The sequence below is a fragment of the Garra rufa genome, chromosome 7 (assembly GCF_049309525.1).
Source record: "Garra rufa chromosome 7, GarRuf1.0, whole genome shotgun sequence".
NCBI classification, from domain to species: domain Eukaryota; kingdom Metazoa; phylum Chordata; class Actinopteri; order Cypriniformes; family Cyprinidae; genus Garra; species Garra rufa.
In genome coordinates this window covers 26,026,748-26,045,085 of record NC_133367.1, presented here as the reverse complement: position 1 = coordinate 26,045,085, position 18,338 = coordinate 26,026,748, and the positions used below count along the sequence as shown (strand labels likewise).

The window sequence follows — 18,338 nt, the reverse complement described above, 5'->3', positions numbered from 1 at the left end:
CTCCAAAAATATGGTAGCTGACACACACAAAAAAAGATAAATATACATTTACAAGTTTGCCTGCCCATCATGTCCTGATGGTTAATGGGAAACGAAACATGCCAGCACAGAAGATGGTATTAAAACTTTATTTACAGTGTTTAAATAACATAAAAAAAATCACACAATGTCCAACAATGTGAATCAAGTGAGAACAGGAATGAAAAAAGAAACAAAAGATGGATGACATTCCAGCAGCATGACTCAAAGGAAGAGACTAATTGATTGAGTGATGGAAAGAGAGAGTGATAGAGGACCTGAGCGGCCCAGTGGAAATAACAGCTACGCGAGGACTAGAGCACAACTTGGAGCAGTGGGACCAACGCTATGAGCCATGTTTGCAAACTCCAGACAAAGGGTTGTCTTTCTCAGAGCGTAGTTTGGCATGTCCATGTGTCTTTGTGTTTGGAAACGCCAAAGGCATATCCAAAAAAAAAAAAAAAAAAGAAGATGGGATTTACATAACACGATCCTGTACATTTGGTGGGTCATCTCATTGGGATCCACCTGAAACGGCAGAATGGAAAGAGTTAGTTTAGTTTGGGAGCAGGTCCAGAATAACACAAGCAGAGGATAAATCAGTCTCTTCCCACACTGGAGAAGACACATGTGGCAGGGAACGCTTCCAATGCTGAAAATGGATCAGTGTCATTTTTCCTATACGAGAAAGAACATCATTTGCCTTTCTGGATTCATTCCAGAGCTGATGTAAACATGAGAAACCTATTTATAAGGATGAAACGGAGAAAAACAGAAGGAGGATTAAGTTGGTTCTAAGACATTTATCAGAGCTTTCCGTGACCTACATTGTCAGAAAATTGAAATACATTGTACCTTTAGGGGTACAACAGATTGTTGTTGGGGCAGAAACCTCAAAGGGACATATTTGAACATATTTGGACATATTTCTCGCAATTGCAAGTTTACATCTTGCAATTCTGACTTTGTAACTCCTAATTGCAAATTTGTTTTATGCAATTCTTAATTTTTCTAAAACTTATTTACCCTGAAATGGTCATGATAGCAACATAAGGGTGTATATTACTACTCTAAGGTACTAATATTCACCTTTTAAGGGTAGATAAGGAACTTTAAGGGTACTGCCCCACTGACAAAATGCAATTTTTGCACTTTTTTTTGACTGTGTATGAGAACTGGACCATTGTGTTAACATTCAAGCCACACAGGTTGATTTGTCTAAAGATGTAGGTCATCTAAATTTGGGTTGTTTAGTCCAGATCTAGGTGTAGATATCTACTGTATATCTGGGGTACTTTATCTAGATCATGGATCTCAAATTTTGTCCTGGAGGGCCAGTTTTCTGCAGAGTTTAGCTCCAACCCTAATTAAACACCTGAACCAGCTAATCAAGGACTAATTAGGCATGCTAGAAACTTCCAGGCAGGTGTGTTGAGGCAAGTTGGAGCTAAACTCTGCAGGACACCAGCCCTCCAGGACTGAGTTTAGACACCCCTGATCTAGATCTACCTTGGGATCTTCTGTATGGTCTGATTGTCTTGATATAGCACCAGATGTAATGTGAGACCAACAAATCTGGATCAGGGTACAAGCAAAGAGCAAGATGATGGTCTGAGGTGGTGCCCTAATATTTTGAAGTCAAACTAGTCTTGAATTTACTTTGCCTCTGGTTTCAGACTAGACAAGTTTTAGAGATAGAATGCAAAGAGACAAGGAGATGTGGTGAATGCGGCAGGGGGAATCAGGGATGGAGACCTGGTCTCTTTGGAGGCTTATGCTGGAGCAATGTACACACGGGAGAGCAAGTAATGGTCTCCACATGGGTCCCATTCCGCATAACACCCCTGTCGCCGCCATTACCACTGCGGCAGCAAATGTTAACCAGAGAGCCGAACTGGCAGGAAACAGAAACTGATAGGGGACAGACACCGATATAAGGAATCGTCTAGAATGCGGCCACTATTTTCTTTGGGATACAGGGGGGGTGTCTGCATGAGCGTGTGTGTGGAGTACCAGGACAAAATTTAACAGATGCAGCCCTGGTGCCAGCCATAATAAGTGCAATCTCACGACCCCGCCGCGCTTTCCCAATGTCCTCTCGGCACGTCTGACATTTAATCGCGCTCTCTCCCCAGAGCAGGGAGCCCCTTCTGGGGAACAGGAGAGTGAGGGGCGGTGGTCGGGGGCTTAGAGCACAGCTGAAAGTGTCCTTGGTCTGCCAGTTTGCTTTGATACCCCAGGAGGTCACTCGAGAGCACCACTGACCTTGAGTCAGAGCATTATTAAGAAGTCTTTGAAGAACCTTTGAAATATGCCACTTGTGTGACAGGGTTCACAAGAATCCCATAAAGTTTTGACAAAGAGATCCTCACCTGGTGTCTTCACGGAGAGATCTGCGTTCTTCTGTGCGTCTCGTTTGTTATCGAAAGACGGGTGAGGCGTGCCCCGTAGTAGTCCACGATGTAATCCGACCCATCCGATGGACCCACAATCTACACCAGAGCAAACAGAATGAGTCTCGAATGTCAGAGCAGCGTAGGGAGACCTACATAACAATGTAATCTTTCACCAGACAATTACATGATTCTGCATTACACAATGATGAATACCAGGTGGGCTGGTAGGGTCTATCGTCCTCCTCAGATGGCTCATGCTCGTACAATTGAATTATAAGACAGTAATGCCGAATTGGAAGCAATTTAAGTTTAACCCCAGGCAGTGCTGTAATTGAGGTTGCTTTTGGAGTCCTGGTGAGGAGGAGTGTCCCGAAGGACAGTCCCCAGATCAGAGCTTCAGCAATGAGCCTAGAGCCCAAACTGGGGTTCGTGCCAGTTCTGAGATCAGCTACTATCCAAGCAACATGCTTGGACTGACGCACAAAGACGGTGTAATGGCTTCCTGCAGGCGTACGTGCCCAACACCTGGCCCTGCCGTCTCTGCTCCGCTCCGCTTTGGGACGGGATGATAATGAGAACACACATCTGGTAGAGGGAGAAAGGCGCCCACCAAACACAGACACTGTGTTCTACCATATCGAGATTAGCGCTCGTCTGGCAGCGGCCCAATACAAGCTTAGTCTCACAATGGTACCGGCCGAGAGTTGTCTAGATTGGTGTGGCGATCAACTACAATTTCTTCAACCTCGCTTGATGCCTCCACCCTCGAACCTATAGTTTCAAGGCGCCGTTAATCTTGCATCATTACTTTCAAAAGGCCAAAACGCACCGACTTGCGGGAGGGAATATCGATGAATATAAATAACAGTAACACGTCCCAGGTGTTTATTCATTAGTTCTCAAAGATGCATTTCCCGGACGCCGTGGCTCTTAGCGAAGGTAGTTTAGTGTATAAAATATGGGGTTTTAGAGAGGAGCGATGTGTGCAAATGGGGTCCTGAGGAAAGGGGATACTCTTTATCAAAAGTGTCACAATTTAAAAACGAAGAGGCCCGACAGTCGACAGCTAATTGAGAATGTTAGCGCGTGACAGCTTTGGCTGCCAGAGGCACTTCTTAAAAGCATTGCTCTCCCAGGGCCTTCAATAAGACATTAAGAGAACAATAAACACTGCAGTGGCCCTGTTAATCAAAGCCGCCACGGCCATTTCAAAAAATAAAGGCTTGCTTTATTTATCCGCTGCGGCGAGGAAAGAGCGGGTATTTCTGAGGAGGAACAAAACGACTGAAGGAGTGATGATAAACTGGCAGGAGCGTGAAATTGTCAATGAATGGACAGGTATTGTTTTGAGGCAGTGCGCCGGAGGCGACTACGAATAATCGAACCAGGTACGGAGGATTTGAGCCGCACAATGTTTGTGGAAGTCAGTAAATTTGAAAGGCCAGAACTTTAAGAGCTTAAAAATGACGGCCGTCCCGTCCTGATCTTTTCCAACATGCTGAAACATGTCGGAAGACATCAGGTCATCATTCCCTCAGCATTCAGTAGCTCAGAAAAATGTTTGTTTTCACTAGCAGCGGGGGACGCAAACATTTCCAACATATGACGCAGCAGTCGGCGGATTTCTAAAGTACATGTAATAATTAATCCCGGAGCCATCCTTCAACACACATAAGAGCTTTCCATAAATATCTGTCATCGGCCGTGTGTGGAAGTGGCAGCGGTGAGCAAACGTCTCTCATGTATAGCTTCATTCAGGCCCGTGAGGCCTAATGAGAGCCGAGTGGGTGAGGTTAGGCCTAACAAGATGACAAATGGAGTGGCTTTTTTCTCTTGTCAGGTGTAGGGGGCCTTTAATAGGGGTTAGGGGAGTCCTGTGGGAGCGTGCGACTCGGGACAGGAGGAGGAGGAGGCGAAAACAAACCACACTCTCATTAGCTCCTTTCACAGTGCTGGAGGCACCGGAGGAGAGACACAGGTGCAACTGAATACAAACACAAGCATTCAAGTACAAGTCAGTGCTGAGTCTCTGTGTCTGAAGCTCATTTGAGGATTGTGGGTAAAGTGCTTTCCCTTGGTTACTGCGCTAATATGATAATGTAATGTAGTAGTCATTTTGCGGACCCTTTTAAAGGGATGGTTCACACAAAAATGAAAATTTTGTCATTAATTACTTAACCTCATGGCCTTTGTTCATCTTCAAAACACAAATTAAGATATTTTTGATTAAATCCAGGAGCTTTCTGACCCAACTGAAACCGCAATGCAACTGACACATTCAAGGCCAGAAAGGTAGTAAGGACATTGTTAAAATAGTCCATGTGACATCAGTGGTTCAAGTGCAGTTTTACGAAGCTACGAGAGTACTTTTTCTGTGCAAAGTAAACAAAACTAATAACTTTATTCAACAATTTACAGTAAAAAAAAAAACAGCCCAGGTTGCATTTCGGCAATAGTTATCCTTTAAAAAAATAAATAAACAATAAATATATATATATATTCTAATTTTTTTTCCCTAAATGTTTTGAAAAAAAAAATTGAAATGTTTTGAGAATTTCAGATAAAGATAAATTGTAGATAAATTTGTAGATAAATTGTAGAAATTAAAGTTATACTATTTTGAGAAATTATGAGAATAAAGTCAAAATATTTCAAGAATAAAGTCTAATTTACGAGAATAAAGTCATGAAATAACAAGAATAAAGTCGTAATATTTAAAAAATAAAGACGTTATGTTTCGAGAATAAGATCCAAATGTTTTGAGAATAAAGTTGAAATATTTTTCATTTAAAATCGTAGATAAATTGTAGAAATTAAAGTTATAATATTTTGACAAATTACGAGAATAAAGTCATAATATTTTGATAAAGTTTAAATATTTAGAGAATAAAGTCGACATTACAAGAATAAAGTTGAAATGTTGAGAATAAAGTCAAATGTTTCGAGAATTTCAATCATAGATAAATTGTAGAAATTAAAGTTATAATATTTTGAGAAATTATGAGAATGAAGTCAAAATATTTCAAGAATAAAGTCTAATTTACGAGAATAAAGTCATGAAATAACAAGAACAAAGTCGTAATATTTAAAAAATAAAGACGTTATATTTCGAGAATAAGGTCCAAATGTTTTGAGAATAAAGTTGAAATATTTTGAGAATTTAAAATCGTAGATAAATTGCAGAAATTAAAGTTATTATATTTTGAGAAATTATGAGTTTAAAGTCGAAATATTTTAAGAATAAGTCGAAATGTTTAGAGAATTTAAATCATAAATTGTAGAAATTAAAGTTATAATATTTTGATTACGAGAATGAGGTCATATTTTGATAATAAAGTTGAAATATTTAGAGAATAAAATCGACGTTACAAGAATAAAGTTGAAATGTTAAGAATTAAGTCGACATGAATTTAAAACGTAAAGTTAAAAGTTAAATAAATAAAATAAAAAAATAAAAAGTTATACTTTGAGAAATTATGAGAATAAAGTTGAAATTACAAGAATACAGTCTAAATATTTCAAAGAATAAAGTCTAAATATTTTGAGAATTTAAATTGTATATCAAGAAAAGTTGAAATTACAAGAATAGTCGAAATTACAAGAATAATTTGAAATATTTTGAGAATAAAGTCAAAATATCCAGAATAAAATTGAAATTATGAGAATAAATGAATAGAGTGAATAGAGTCGAAATTACGAGAATCAAGTCAAAATTACCAGAATAAAATTGAAATTATGAGAATAATTAAATGTTAAATGTTTTGAGAATAAAGTCGAAATTACGAGAATAAAGTCAATGTTTCGAGAATTTTAATCGTAGAAAAATTGTATAAATGAAAGTTATAATATTTTGTGAGTATAGCCTATATTGCGTGTGCAAATGGCCCGGATTGGAAGCATCGAAAGAAGTTGCCAGGCCACCGGATTACAGTTTTAATCTCGTAATCATAGATTTTTTTTATTTTTTAACATGGCACTTTGGAATATCTCTAGGTGCTCTCAATTCACAATTAGGTAGAATATAATCTCAAAATATTATAACTTTAATATCGTAATCGCTACCAATTAATTCTCAAACATTTCGACTTAATTCTCATAATTTTATTTTTAATGTGGCACCAAAACGCCATTGTAGTTAAGCAACCTTCCCCCAAATTCTTAGTATTTATAGATAACCGTAATAAGAAAAATGAAAACATGGTTATAATTATATACAAATATATTTAGTTATTTAAAAAAAAAGTGTTATGTCATTATGCAATAAATCTTACTATATTTTCTACTTAAAAAATACATACGAAATAATTCCTAAATAATTAACTAATAAACTAATAAAATAACCAAATGAAATGAAAAAAAAAAATCTGCCCTTGGTGAAACCAAAATACAATGTGAAACAACACAATTACAGTCAATCAGAAAGAAAACGTGGGGCATAAAGCAAAATAAACACAAAAATGCTGATAACAAATTTGTTAGGAATCATTTACCACAATAAAAGAACAAAATGGACCAACCTTCAAGAAAAAAGCAGAAGGAAACACATACATCAATAAACGAGTCAAAAGCCTTACCTGCATGGATATCAACATGAAATCCACTAAGCTTCCAATTCCACAGAACCCCACTGTGCAGAATTTCAGCAGGCCTGAAAACAAACAAAGAGCGAGCCACACGTTAACCTAGAACATACTGCAAAGCCTCCCATCATAACCAGTTTGCGTCCAAAAACACATTCTCTCTGACTTCTCTGTATGACCACAAAGAAAAACAATTGAGGGCAAAGCTATTCCTCGTGTTTTTTTCACGCTTGCAGTAGCGCAGACTACTACTGGTGAAGTTTCCAAACCACTGTGCAAGGTTGTAAGGTCAAATCAGCCAAACTGTAGAACTGAAATCAAGTTGTGAACAATTTTGAGGATTTCAAAAGAGACCATTCACCCAAAAATGAAAATTCTCTCATTAATTACTCAACCTCTATATAGATATTTCAGCTTTATTCTCAAGATATTTCAACTTTATTCTCATAGTATTTCGACTTCATTCTCATAGTGTTTCGCCTTTATTCTCATAACATTACAACTTTATTCTCGTAACATTTCGACTTCATTCTCATAACATTACAACTTTATTCTCGAAGTATTTCGACTTCATTCTCATAGTGTTTCGTCTTTATTCTCATAACATTACAACTTTATTCTCGTAGTATTTCGACTTCATTCTTGTAGTGTTTAAATTTTATTCTCGTAGTATTTCGACTTTATTCTCGTAGTGTTTCAACTTCATTCTTGTAGTGTTTAAATTTTCTTCTCATAGTATTTCGACTTTATTCTCGTAGTTTCAATTTTATTCTTGTAGAATTTCGACTTCATTCTTGTAGTGTTTCAACTTTATTCTCGTAATTTCGCCTTTATTCTCGTAGTATTTAAATTTTAGTAGTATTTATTCTCTATTCATTCTCTTTATTCTCGTAGTGTTTCGACTTCATTCTCAGTGTTTCGACTTCATTCTTGTAGTGTTTAAATTATATTCTCGTAGTATTTCGACTTCATTCTTGTAGTGTTTCAACTTTATTCTCGTAATTTCACCTTTATACTCGTAGTATTTCGACTTCATTCTCGTAGTGTTTCAATTTTATTCTCGTAGAATTTCGACTTCATTCTCGTAGTGTTTAAATTTTAGTAGTATTTATTCTCTATTCATTCTCTTTATTCTCGTAGTGTTTCGACTTCATTCTCAGTGTTTCGACTTCATTCTTTTAGTGTTTAAATTTTTGTAGTATTTATTCTCTATCATTCTCTTTATTCTCATAGTATTTCGACTTCATTCTCATAGTATTTCGGCTTCATTCTCGTAGCATTTCGAATTTATTCTCGGACCATTATGACTTCATTCTAGTAACATTACGACTTTATTCTCGTAACGTTTCGACTTCATTCTCGTAACATTACGACTTCATTCTCGTAGTATTTCGACTTCATTCTCGTAACGTTTCGACTTCATTCTCGTAACATTACGACTTCATTCTCGTAGTATTTCGACTTCATTCTCGTAACATTACGACTTCATTCTCGTAGTATTTCGACTTCATTCTCGTAGTATTTCGACTTCATTCTCGTAACATTTCGACTTCATTCTCGTAACATTACGACTTCATTCTCGTAGTATTTCGACTTCATTCTTGTAACATTACGACTTCATTCTCGTAGTATTTCGAATTCATTCTCGTAACATTTCGACTTCATTCTCGTAGTGTTTCGACTTCATTCTCGTAACATTACGACTTCATTCTCGTACTGTTTCGACTTCATTCTCGTAGTATTTCGACTTAATTCTCGTAGTATTTCGACTTCATTCTCGTAGTATTTCGACTTCATTCTTGTAACATTTCGACTTCATTCTCGTAACATTACGACTTCATTCTCGTAGTATTTCGAATTCATTCTCGTAACATTTCGACTTCATTCTCGTAACATTACGACTTCATTCTCGTAGTATTTCGACTTCATTCTTGTAACATTACGACTTCATTCTCGTAGTATTTCGAATTCATTCTCGTAACATTTCGACTTCATTCTCGTAGTGTTTCGACTTCATTCTCGTAGTGTTTCGACTTCATTCTCGTAACATTACGACTTCATTCTCGTACTGTTTCGACTTCATTCTCGTAGTATTTCGACTTAATTCTCGTAGTATTTCGACTTCATTCTCGTAGTATTTCGACTTCATTCTCGTAACATTTCGACTTCATTCTCGTAACATTACGACTTCATTCTCGTAGTATTTCGAATTCATTCTCGTAACATTTCGACTTCATTCTCGTAACATTACGACTTCATTCTCGTAGTATTTCGAATTCATTCTCGTAACATTTCGACTTCATTCTCGTAGTGTTTCGACTTCATTCTCGTAACATTACGACTTCATTCTCGTACTGTTTCGACTTCATTCTCGTAACATTACGACTTAATTCTCGTAGTATTGACTTCATTCTCGTAGTATTTCGAATTCATTCTCGTAACATTTCGACTTCATTCTCGTAACATTTTCGACTTCATTCTCGTAACATTTCGACTTCATTCTCGTAACATTTCGACTTCATTCTCGTAGTATTTCGACTTCATTCTCGTAACATTACGACTTCATTCTCGTAACATTACGACTTCATTCTCTTAACATTACGACTTCATTCTCTTAACATTTCGACTTCATTCTCTTAACATTTCGACTTCATTCTCGTAGTATTTCGACTTCATTCTCGTAACATTACGACTTCATTCTCTTAACATTACGACTTCATTCTCTTAACATTTCGACTTCATTCTCGTAACATTGCGACTTCATTCTCTTAACATTACGACTTCATTCTCTTAACATTACGACTTCATTCTCTTAACATTACGACTTCATTCTCGTAGTATTTCGACTTCATTCTCGTAACATTACGACTTCATTCTCTTAACATTACGACTTCATTCTCTTAACATTTCGACTTCATTCTCGTAACATTGCGACTTCATTCTCTTAACATTACGACTTCATTCTCTTAACATTACGACTTCATTCTCTTAACATTACGACTTCATTCTCTTAACATTACGACTTCATTCTCGTAGTGTTTCGACTTCATTCTCTTAACATTACGACTTCATTCTCGTAGTGTTTCGACTTCACTCTCTTAACATTACGACTTCATTCTCTTAACATTTCGACTTCATTCTCGTAGTATTTCCACTTCACTCTCTTAACATTTCGACTTCATTCTCGTAGTGTTTCGACTTCATTCTCGTAGTGTTTCGACTTCATTCTCGTAGTGTTTCGACTTCATTCTCGTAGTGTTTCGACTTCATTCTCGTAACATTACGACATCATTCTCTTAACATTACGACTTCATTCTCTTAACATTACGACTTCATTCTCTTAACATTACGACTTCATTCTTGTAGTGTTTCGACTTCATTCTCTTAACATTACGACTTCATTCTCTTAACATTACGACTTCATTCTCGTAGTATTTCGACTTCATTCTCGTAACATTTCGACTTCATTCTCGTAACATTACGACTTCATTCTCGTAGTGTTTCGAATTCATTCTCGTAACATTTCGACTTCATTCTCGTAACATTACGACTTCATTCTCGTAGTGTTTCGAATTCATTCTCGTAGTATTTCGACTTCATTCTCGTAACATTACGACTTCATTCTCGTAGTATTTCGACTTCATTCTCGTAACATTACGACTTCATTCTCGTAGTATTTCGAATTCATTCTCGTAACATTTCGACTTCATTCTCGTAGTGTTTCGACTTCATTCTCGTAACATTACGACTTCATTCTCGTACTGTTTCGACTTCATTCTCGTACTGTTTCGACTTCATTCTCGTAGTGTTTCGACTTCATTCTCGTAACATTACGACATCATTCTCGTAACATTACGACTTCATTCTCTTAACATTTCGACTTCATTCTCGTAGTATTTCGACTTCACTCTCTTAACATTACGACTTCATTCTCTTAACATTTCGACTTCATTCTCGTAGTATTTCGACTTCATTCTCGTAACATTACGACTTCATTCTCTTAACATTTCGACTACATTCTCGTAACATTTCGACTTCATTCTCGTAACATTTCGACTTTATTCTCGTAACGTTTCGACTTCATTCTCGTAGTGTTTCGACTTCATTCTCGTAACATTACGACATCATTCTCGTAACATTACGACATCATTCTCGTAACATTTCGACTTCATTCTCGTAGTATTTCGACTTCATTCTCGTAACATTACGACTTCATTCTCTTAACATTACGGCTTCATTCTCGTAACATTTCGACTTCATTCTCGTAGTATTTCGACTTCATTCTCGTAACATTGCGACTTCATTCTCGTAACATTGCGACTTCATTCTCGTAACATTACGACTTCATTCTCGTTACATTACGACTTCATTCTCGTTACATTACGACTTCATTCTCGTAACATTACGACTTCATTCTCGTAACATTACGACCTTCATTCTCGTAACATTACGACTTCATTCTCGTAACATTTCAACTTCATCCTCGTAGTGTTTGAACATTATTCTTGTAATTTCGCCTTTATTCTCGTAACATTATGACTTTATTCTTGTATTCTTGTAAGACTTTATTTTCAAAAAAATTCACTTTATTCTTGATAAATATTCCTGAAAAAGTTTTAAAAAAGGTTTCAAACCACTGTTCAAGTTTGTAAGGTCAAATCAGCCAATTCATAGAACTGAAATCGGGTTGTGAAGAATCTGAGGATTTCAAAAGAGACAGTTCACCCAAAAATTTAAAATTTTCTCATTAATTGTTAATTCGTTTCAAACCCGTAAGACCTTTGTTCATCTTTGGAACTCAAATTAAGACAATTTTGATGAAATCCGACAGCTTTCTGACCCTGCATAGACAGCAACGCAACTGACACGCTCAAGGCCCAGAAAGGTAGTAAAGACATTGTTATTAAAGTCAAGTGGTTCAACCGTAATGTCACGAAGCTACTAAAATCCTTTTTGTGCCCAAAGAAAACAAAAATAAGGACTTTATTCAACAATTTCTCTTGTATTTCATCAAAAATATCTTAATTTGAGTTAAAAAGATGAACAAAGTTCTTACAAGTTTGGAACGACATGAGGGTTATTGATGAGGGGAGTTATTAATGACAGAATTTTCATTTTTGGGTGAACTTCCACAAAATAAACTATTTTGGTTTATATTTAAGTAGGCCTACTTTGGATGTCCATTGAGTGATCATTTGAAAACCACCATCAGGAACCCATGAGATCTGCAGTCAATTAAAAATCCCCTTCCATTCTGCAATTCAAGCATAATTGCTGCTAATCATCTCTAATATTACTTATAATTGGTCTTTGAGGGGTTTAGGCATGTTGATTCCAGGACGGATATCCAAAAAGCCACCTGCAGAATGTCTTCTCAACAAGTCCAGGCCTTCCTTTGAGTCACACCTGGTCTGGACTGACCTCAGAGCTGCTGGGCCATTACGCTCTCAATGAACACGTCTATACAACTGACTCCAGCGCGGTGTGAGGCTGCCTTTCACCAACTCCCTGCACAAAGAAGCCGGGAACAAGGGGGACCTTCAAACGCCCAGGCCCTTTTGTCCTAACGCAGGTGCTTAATTGATCAGGAAGTCCTTAAAACGTGGAGAGAGGCAGAAAGACGAAGCTTCCCGCTGTATCCCACCGTATCCCGCCTTGGGATTTAGATGTACAGCTTGAACTCATCTGCATGCGATGACAATAATTGCACTATAGGATAGACGAACGCCATGAGATCTGATGGTAAAGGGGAACTGTTTTAGTTAATTAGTTGCCGCACACTGATTCGTTTTGTGTTAAAACAGCTGGTGGCAAAAAAAGAGCAAGGTGCTCAGAAAAGGGTCATCAAAGGGTTTCTCACAGGTTCTGTGTGATCTACAGCTCTGTAAGGACTGATATTGTTGGCCACATGTGTGAACAGCATGTAGCTTTTCTTAAAAGCACTACAAACCTGTTTTATTACGTCAGTGTGCGCTGGGATTTCTCTCAGGGGTTTATTTTCAACATAGGAGTGGATCTGGTGGGGATTGTTAATATCGTTGTCAAAGGGGAAGGTCTAAAGTTCTTCGAACTAACAGAAAGGCCAAAAACACTTTAATAACAAGTCTTTAATCAAAACATCAATCAAAGTTTCTTTGGCTTTCAATCCATGGCCCATAAAACCTGTTTAAAACATAGGTCACATGTTTGCCTAAATTCAAGAGCATTAAAAAAGAAAAGAATATTGGCTATTGGCTTAAAAACAAAGTTTTTTTTTTTTTTTTTTTTTTTTTTTGGCGCTTAGACCTTATTTTTATGACAATTAAAAACATTTCCCCTGAAAATTCCCCCCAATTTATTCCTGGATGTTTTAGTTTTTAAGTTTTATTTTTAATTATTTTTCACATTCTCTAAACTGGTTCTAATAGAAGCCTGTTTCCGCCACTGAATAAAAAAAAAAAAAAAATCTAACATTTTTATCTTACAATTCTGACTTTTCTTTAACAATTTCGATTTTATATTTAGCAATTCTTGTTTTTTTTCTCAGAATTGCATGATATAAACTCACAATTGAGAGTTATAAAGGAAGAATTGCCAGATATAAACTCGCAGTTCTGACTTTTTTCTCAAAATAGGTACAAAGTCAGTATTGTGTGATATAAATTCACAATTCTCCAATTTGGAATAGCAAGATATAAACTTATAGTTCTGACTTTTTTTTCTCATAATTGCGAATTTATCTCGCAATAGTGACTTTTTCCTTTGAATTGCGAGTTTATATCTCACAATTCTGACTTTATAACACACAAATCGTTTTAAGTCAGAATTGTGAGATATAAACTCGCAATTCTGAAAACGTATCAGTCTATTTTCCCCCCCTCAGAACTGTACTTTATAACTTGTAATTGTGAGTATATATATTTTGCAATTCAGAATTGCAAGATTTTATTTCTCTGAATTGCATGTTTATATCCTGCTATTCTGACTTAATAACTGAATTCTGAGGGGGGGGGGGGAGAATTGCAAGTGTTTTGCACAACTGTAAAAAAAGTCAATTGTTAGTTTTTTCCCACAATTCTGACTTTATTTCTCACAATTGTGAGTTTATATCCCACCATTCTGAGAAAAAAAAATAAGGATTACGAGATGCAAACTTGCAATTCTAAGAAAGAAAAGTCAGAATTGAATTTTTCTTGCCATTTTGACTTTATTTCTCGCAATTGAGAGTTTATATCCTGCTATTCTGAGAAAAAAGTAAGACTTGTGAGATGTAAACTCGCAATTGCGAGAAAAAAGTCTGAATTGCTAGTTTATTTTGCGCAATTCTAAGAAAAAAAGTCAGAATTGTGAGTTTTTTTTCTTGTAATTCTGACTTTATTTCTCGCAATTGTGAGTTTACATCGTGGTATTCTGAGAAAATGTAAGAATTGCGAGAAACAAATTCTGAGTTGCAAGTTTGTTTCGCACAATTCTAAGAAAAAATGTTTAAAAAAATTTTCCGCAATTGTGAGTTTATATCATGCAATTATAAGAAAAAAGTACGAATTGTAGGGCCAAAGGCAGCTGCATAAATGTCAAAGTTTGAACACAAGAATGAAAAGATCAAACATAAACACTGACCGCGTATACCCCTCCATGTTTACAAACAACACCGGAAGGCGCAACCATTTAGAGTTCATTTCTGGTCAATGACCTCACAGAACTTACTGGTATTTTGAAAGTGATGTGTGGATGGTGCTTTACCGGTAAAAAGACAAAATGTGAACAGTGCATTTTTGTATTTACCAGTAATTTTACGGCAATTTACTGGTATTGCTGTGTGAAAGGGGCTATTGGTCGCCCACGAATCTACAATAATATTGGTTACTGTTATAGCATAATCATAATAATTTTCAGAATCAGCTCAAATTTCCACGTCAGTGCTGAAATGTCTATATCTGCCTTTTCAAATCAACAAATGCAAGAAAATCTGTCTGTGTGATTCTTATTCTGAGCACATCTGGTGCAAAGGTGTGTCCTTGGAAAGGAAACAAGAGATGATGTCAACAGCAGAATATCCAGCACTGATTCTGTCCGTTCTAAAGGTCCCTTGTGTTTCAGCGCAGCACAGGAATGAGATATTTTCAAGAGTTATTGATGGGTAAATGGGTGCCAGAAAGAGGTGATTTCAGGCTACGGCACACAGCCAAAAGGGAAAAATACAACATCGGATCCATGGCCTAGTGGCCTACACGTTTAGCCAAGTTCGAATCTGGTTTGCAACATTTACAGATTCTTACAGTGGATATAAAGATGGACCAAAACCCAGCAGTATTGTCTTACCCAAGGCTGGATATCCCAAGTAGAACCGATCCGCCCCAATCCATCCCAGAAAGAGTGACAGAGCAACAGCGACTTTGTATGAGTAACCACTCCTAATGAAAAACAAAACACGTTCATATTATTCAAAGATATTAACCGATTATTTGCAAATATGAGTAATCCAGTCTGACTTACACATTTCGACATGTGACGCTTTTGTTGAAGCCGACTTCTTCACCGCTGAATTTGAACTGTGTTCCGTTTGACAGCCGACAACTGATGTTTGGAGCAGGTAGACATTCCACTGCAATGACAACACAGCCTTAGATTCCGTATTTAATAAAACATAGTCATGCAGTGACATGTAACTGGGATCATCAGGCAAAAGAAAAAAATAGACAAGAGTTATTATTAAAATTACAACTATTAAAACAACTGTTCATTTAAATTAAGCTGACCTAAAATAAAATATTAGATGAAATCTTAAACTGAACAAAAATGAGAAATGCTGCCTTGGCAACTAACTGAAATAAGTACTAAAATTACTAACTAAAATAAAACTAAAACAGAAATAAAAAATGTAATCAATTAAGAAAAAAATTTGAAAATTAAAACGAAAACTGAAAATATACAAGCTAATACAAAATATTAATAAAAACTATAATAGTATGTAAATTATTTTAGTAAATTTAGATTTTAATTGTAATTGTTTATGGAAGCAAAATTATTTTTTAAAAATATTGCAAAAAAGTACATATTTATAAAAATGCATATTTTATTAATATATTATTAAAATCATTATAATTAAATAAAAATACTGTTATAACAAAAATTATTACACATTTAAAAAATATTATGACAAAAGCACAAAAAGCTTTTTAAAAAATGAAAATGAAAAATATAAAAGCTAACACAAAATATATATATATATATAAATTGTGTATATAAAAATCCTAAAATAACACTGATTCTTTTATTGATTTTTAAAGATTTTGTAAAGAATTGCTTCCATTGTCTAAAATTGTGTAAATTAAAAAATTTGTTGTAAAACACTAAAAAAAATATTTAACAAGATTAGAATTAAAAATATTGTATTAATAATTATATTATAATAATAAATACATTATTAAAAGTCTTAACATTATAACATAACAATTAATACAAAAAATTATATATGTATATGTATATAATAAATGCATATTTTTATGATTATATTATTAAAATGATTGTAATTAAATAAAAATTGTTATAGCACAATATTAATTAATAACAAAAAATATATATAATGTATAATAATAATAAATTATAAAAAAAATCCTAACATTCTAACATTACATTTTAGTGTATAATGTATATTATATTATAATATATTTATATATACAATATAAAATGACAATGATTAAAATACTAACTATAATAGTACAATATGTAAAATATCATATTACATTAATATTGTATTACATGATTAAAATTAAATATAAAATTTTTTATAACTTATTTTATAATTAATGTTATTTTATTTATCTTTACACACTATGCTGATCATAATATAAATATGAATATATGTATACAAGAAGTATTATAATACACTTTATACATTATAAATTATTTAAATGTTATAAATGTACACACTACACCTGTATATAGTTTTTATTTTAATTAATTCTAAACATAAAAAAATATTTATTATAAAAATGTAAAAGTACACTAAATTATCTGTAATATACAAATTTTAATTCAAAATTCTAATAATATTTAATCAGTACTATAAAATGTATATTTACACACTACAGTAGCAGCATTTTAAATAGTGACCCACCCCAAGCCAACCGGTCCTTGCAGTTTTCTGGTTCTTGAGTTGCATCATCTATTTTGGGATCTTTACACAAATACCTGAGCACTATTAAGGGCAAATCAAGTGGTATTTAAATCATAAAACAGCATTAAATTATACTGATTTCAAATAATGTTGGATGAATGACAGAGATGAGCCATTACAGGCAATCAGTGCCATGTTATTCATTATTCATCATGCGTTTAACACACACAGACATAGAAATGTAACCAATCTAAGCATTTATGTAATGGAAACACATCTGAAATGTTCAAACTGGTCTAAACCAAATCTAATGGCATGCAATTTAGGACGTATTTAGTATACAGTTATCTATATCACTCCATACAAGACTGAATAACAAGTTTACAACACAAATCCTAATATTTATACTTTAAGTGTGTGAATAATGGACTGATTGATTTTAAGTTAGTAAATATATATTAAAAACAAACAACACTAACAGCGCCCATGCTAGCTAGCAGACTGCTATTCAAACGAACCCTATATATTTACACAATTTTGAAAGGATATTGTCCCAGCCGGAGTTTATCACAGTTGTCCACATCTTCACCCAAGCTGTGGATGACAGTCAGGCAGAAGGTGAAGATGATCAACGGCCGTGTTGTTGACCGAAAACGCAACAAACTCCTCCAGCAGAACGCCATGTTGGACTGTCACGTGACCGCGAGAGCTCTTAAAGACACAGTGCACTAGATTCGCCGCACACATAGCATGTAAGTCTCTCGTAATTCTCTTTTTAAAGGCTTTTAACGTTATGTATATACTTAATAAAGTCAGGTTAAGTCGTTAGAGTACATTTGCAGTTAAAACCAAGTGTCGGTGCAACTTATTCGCGGTGTTTGATAGTAATAATCAACTTTATAACCGGCTAACTGCGCTAGCCGATGTACATAATAGGGTTTGTATTGAGAAGCAGGAGCACGTTTGTTATGACTTATGAGGTTGTATTTCTATGCTTTTCAAAGTTAAGTGATATTATTAATGTTTTTAAAAAAGCGCGTTTCGATTGATAAAATGATTGCTTAATTCATTATTTCGACTGTCAGGAAGTTTCCAGAGCACTGATTTCAATAGTGACTCAGTGTTTTGCGTGTATGCACCTGTTTGCGTTTATGTAATTTATGTTATGTGACATTATATAAGTAATGTTTTAATTGAAGAGTAGTAATATAAACACATTTTTATTTTTCAGTTACATAATGGTTT

The 18,338-nt window shown here is 35.0% G+C and overlaps 2 protein-coding genes across 2 annotated transcripts in view; both read right to left on the bottom strand.

Moving 5' to 3' along the window:
• nfia (nuclear factor I/A) overlaps positions 1 to 18,338 on the bottom strand; it is a 208,443-nt gene that overhangs the window by 162,002 nt on the left and 28,103 nt on the right. The gene's annotated exons all lie outside the window — the stretch shown is intronic.
• LOC141339150 (TM2 domain-containing protein 1) lies at positions 115 to 17,782 on the bottom strand. Its single transcript, XM_073844783.1, has 7 exons — positions 17,643 to 17,782; positions 17,094 to 17,167; positions 15,470 to 15,578; positions 15,296 to 15,387; positions 6,989 to 7,062; positions 2,391 to 2,510; positions 115 to 546 (listed from the first exon to the last, which is right to left on the bottom strand). Exons 1-6 carry the CDS (start codon positions 17,774 to 17,776, stop codon positions 2,400 to 2,402), a joined length of 594 nt encoding a protein of 197 aa, XP_073700884.1. The 5' UTR covers positions 17,777 to 17,782; the 3' UTR covers positions 115 to 546; positions 2,391 to 2,399.

Coding starts and splice junctions, on each gene's coding strand:
- LOC141339150 (XM_073844783.1), bottom strand. CDS start 17,776: ATGGCGTTCTGCTGGAGGAGTTTGTTGCGTTTTCGGTCAACAACACGG. Junction 15,388..15,469: donor AGCGTCACATGTCGAAATGT/GTAAGTCAGACT, acceptor GTTTTTCATTAG/GAGTGGTTACTCATACAAAG. Junction 2,511..6,988: donor TCATGTTGATATCCATGCAG/GTAAGGCTTTTG, acceptor GCTCTGGTGTAG/ATTGTGGGTCCATCGGATGG.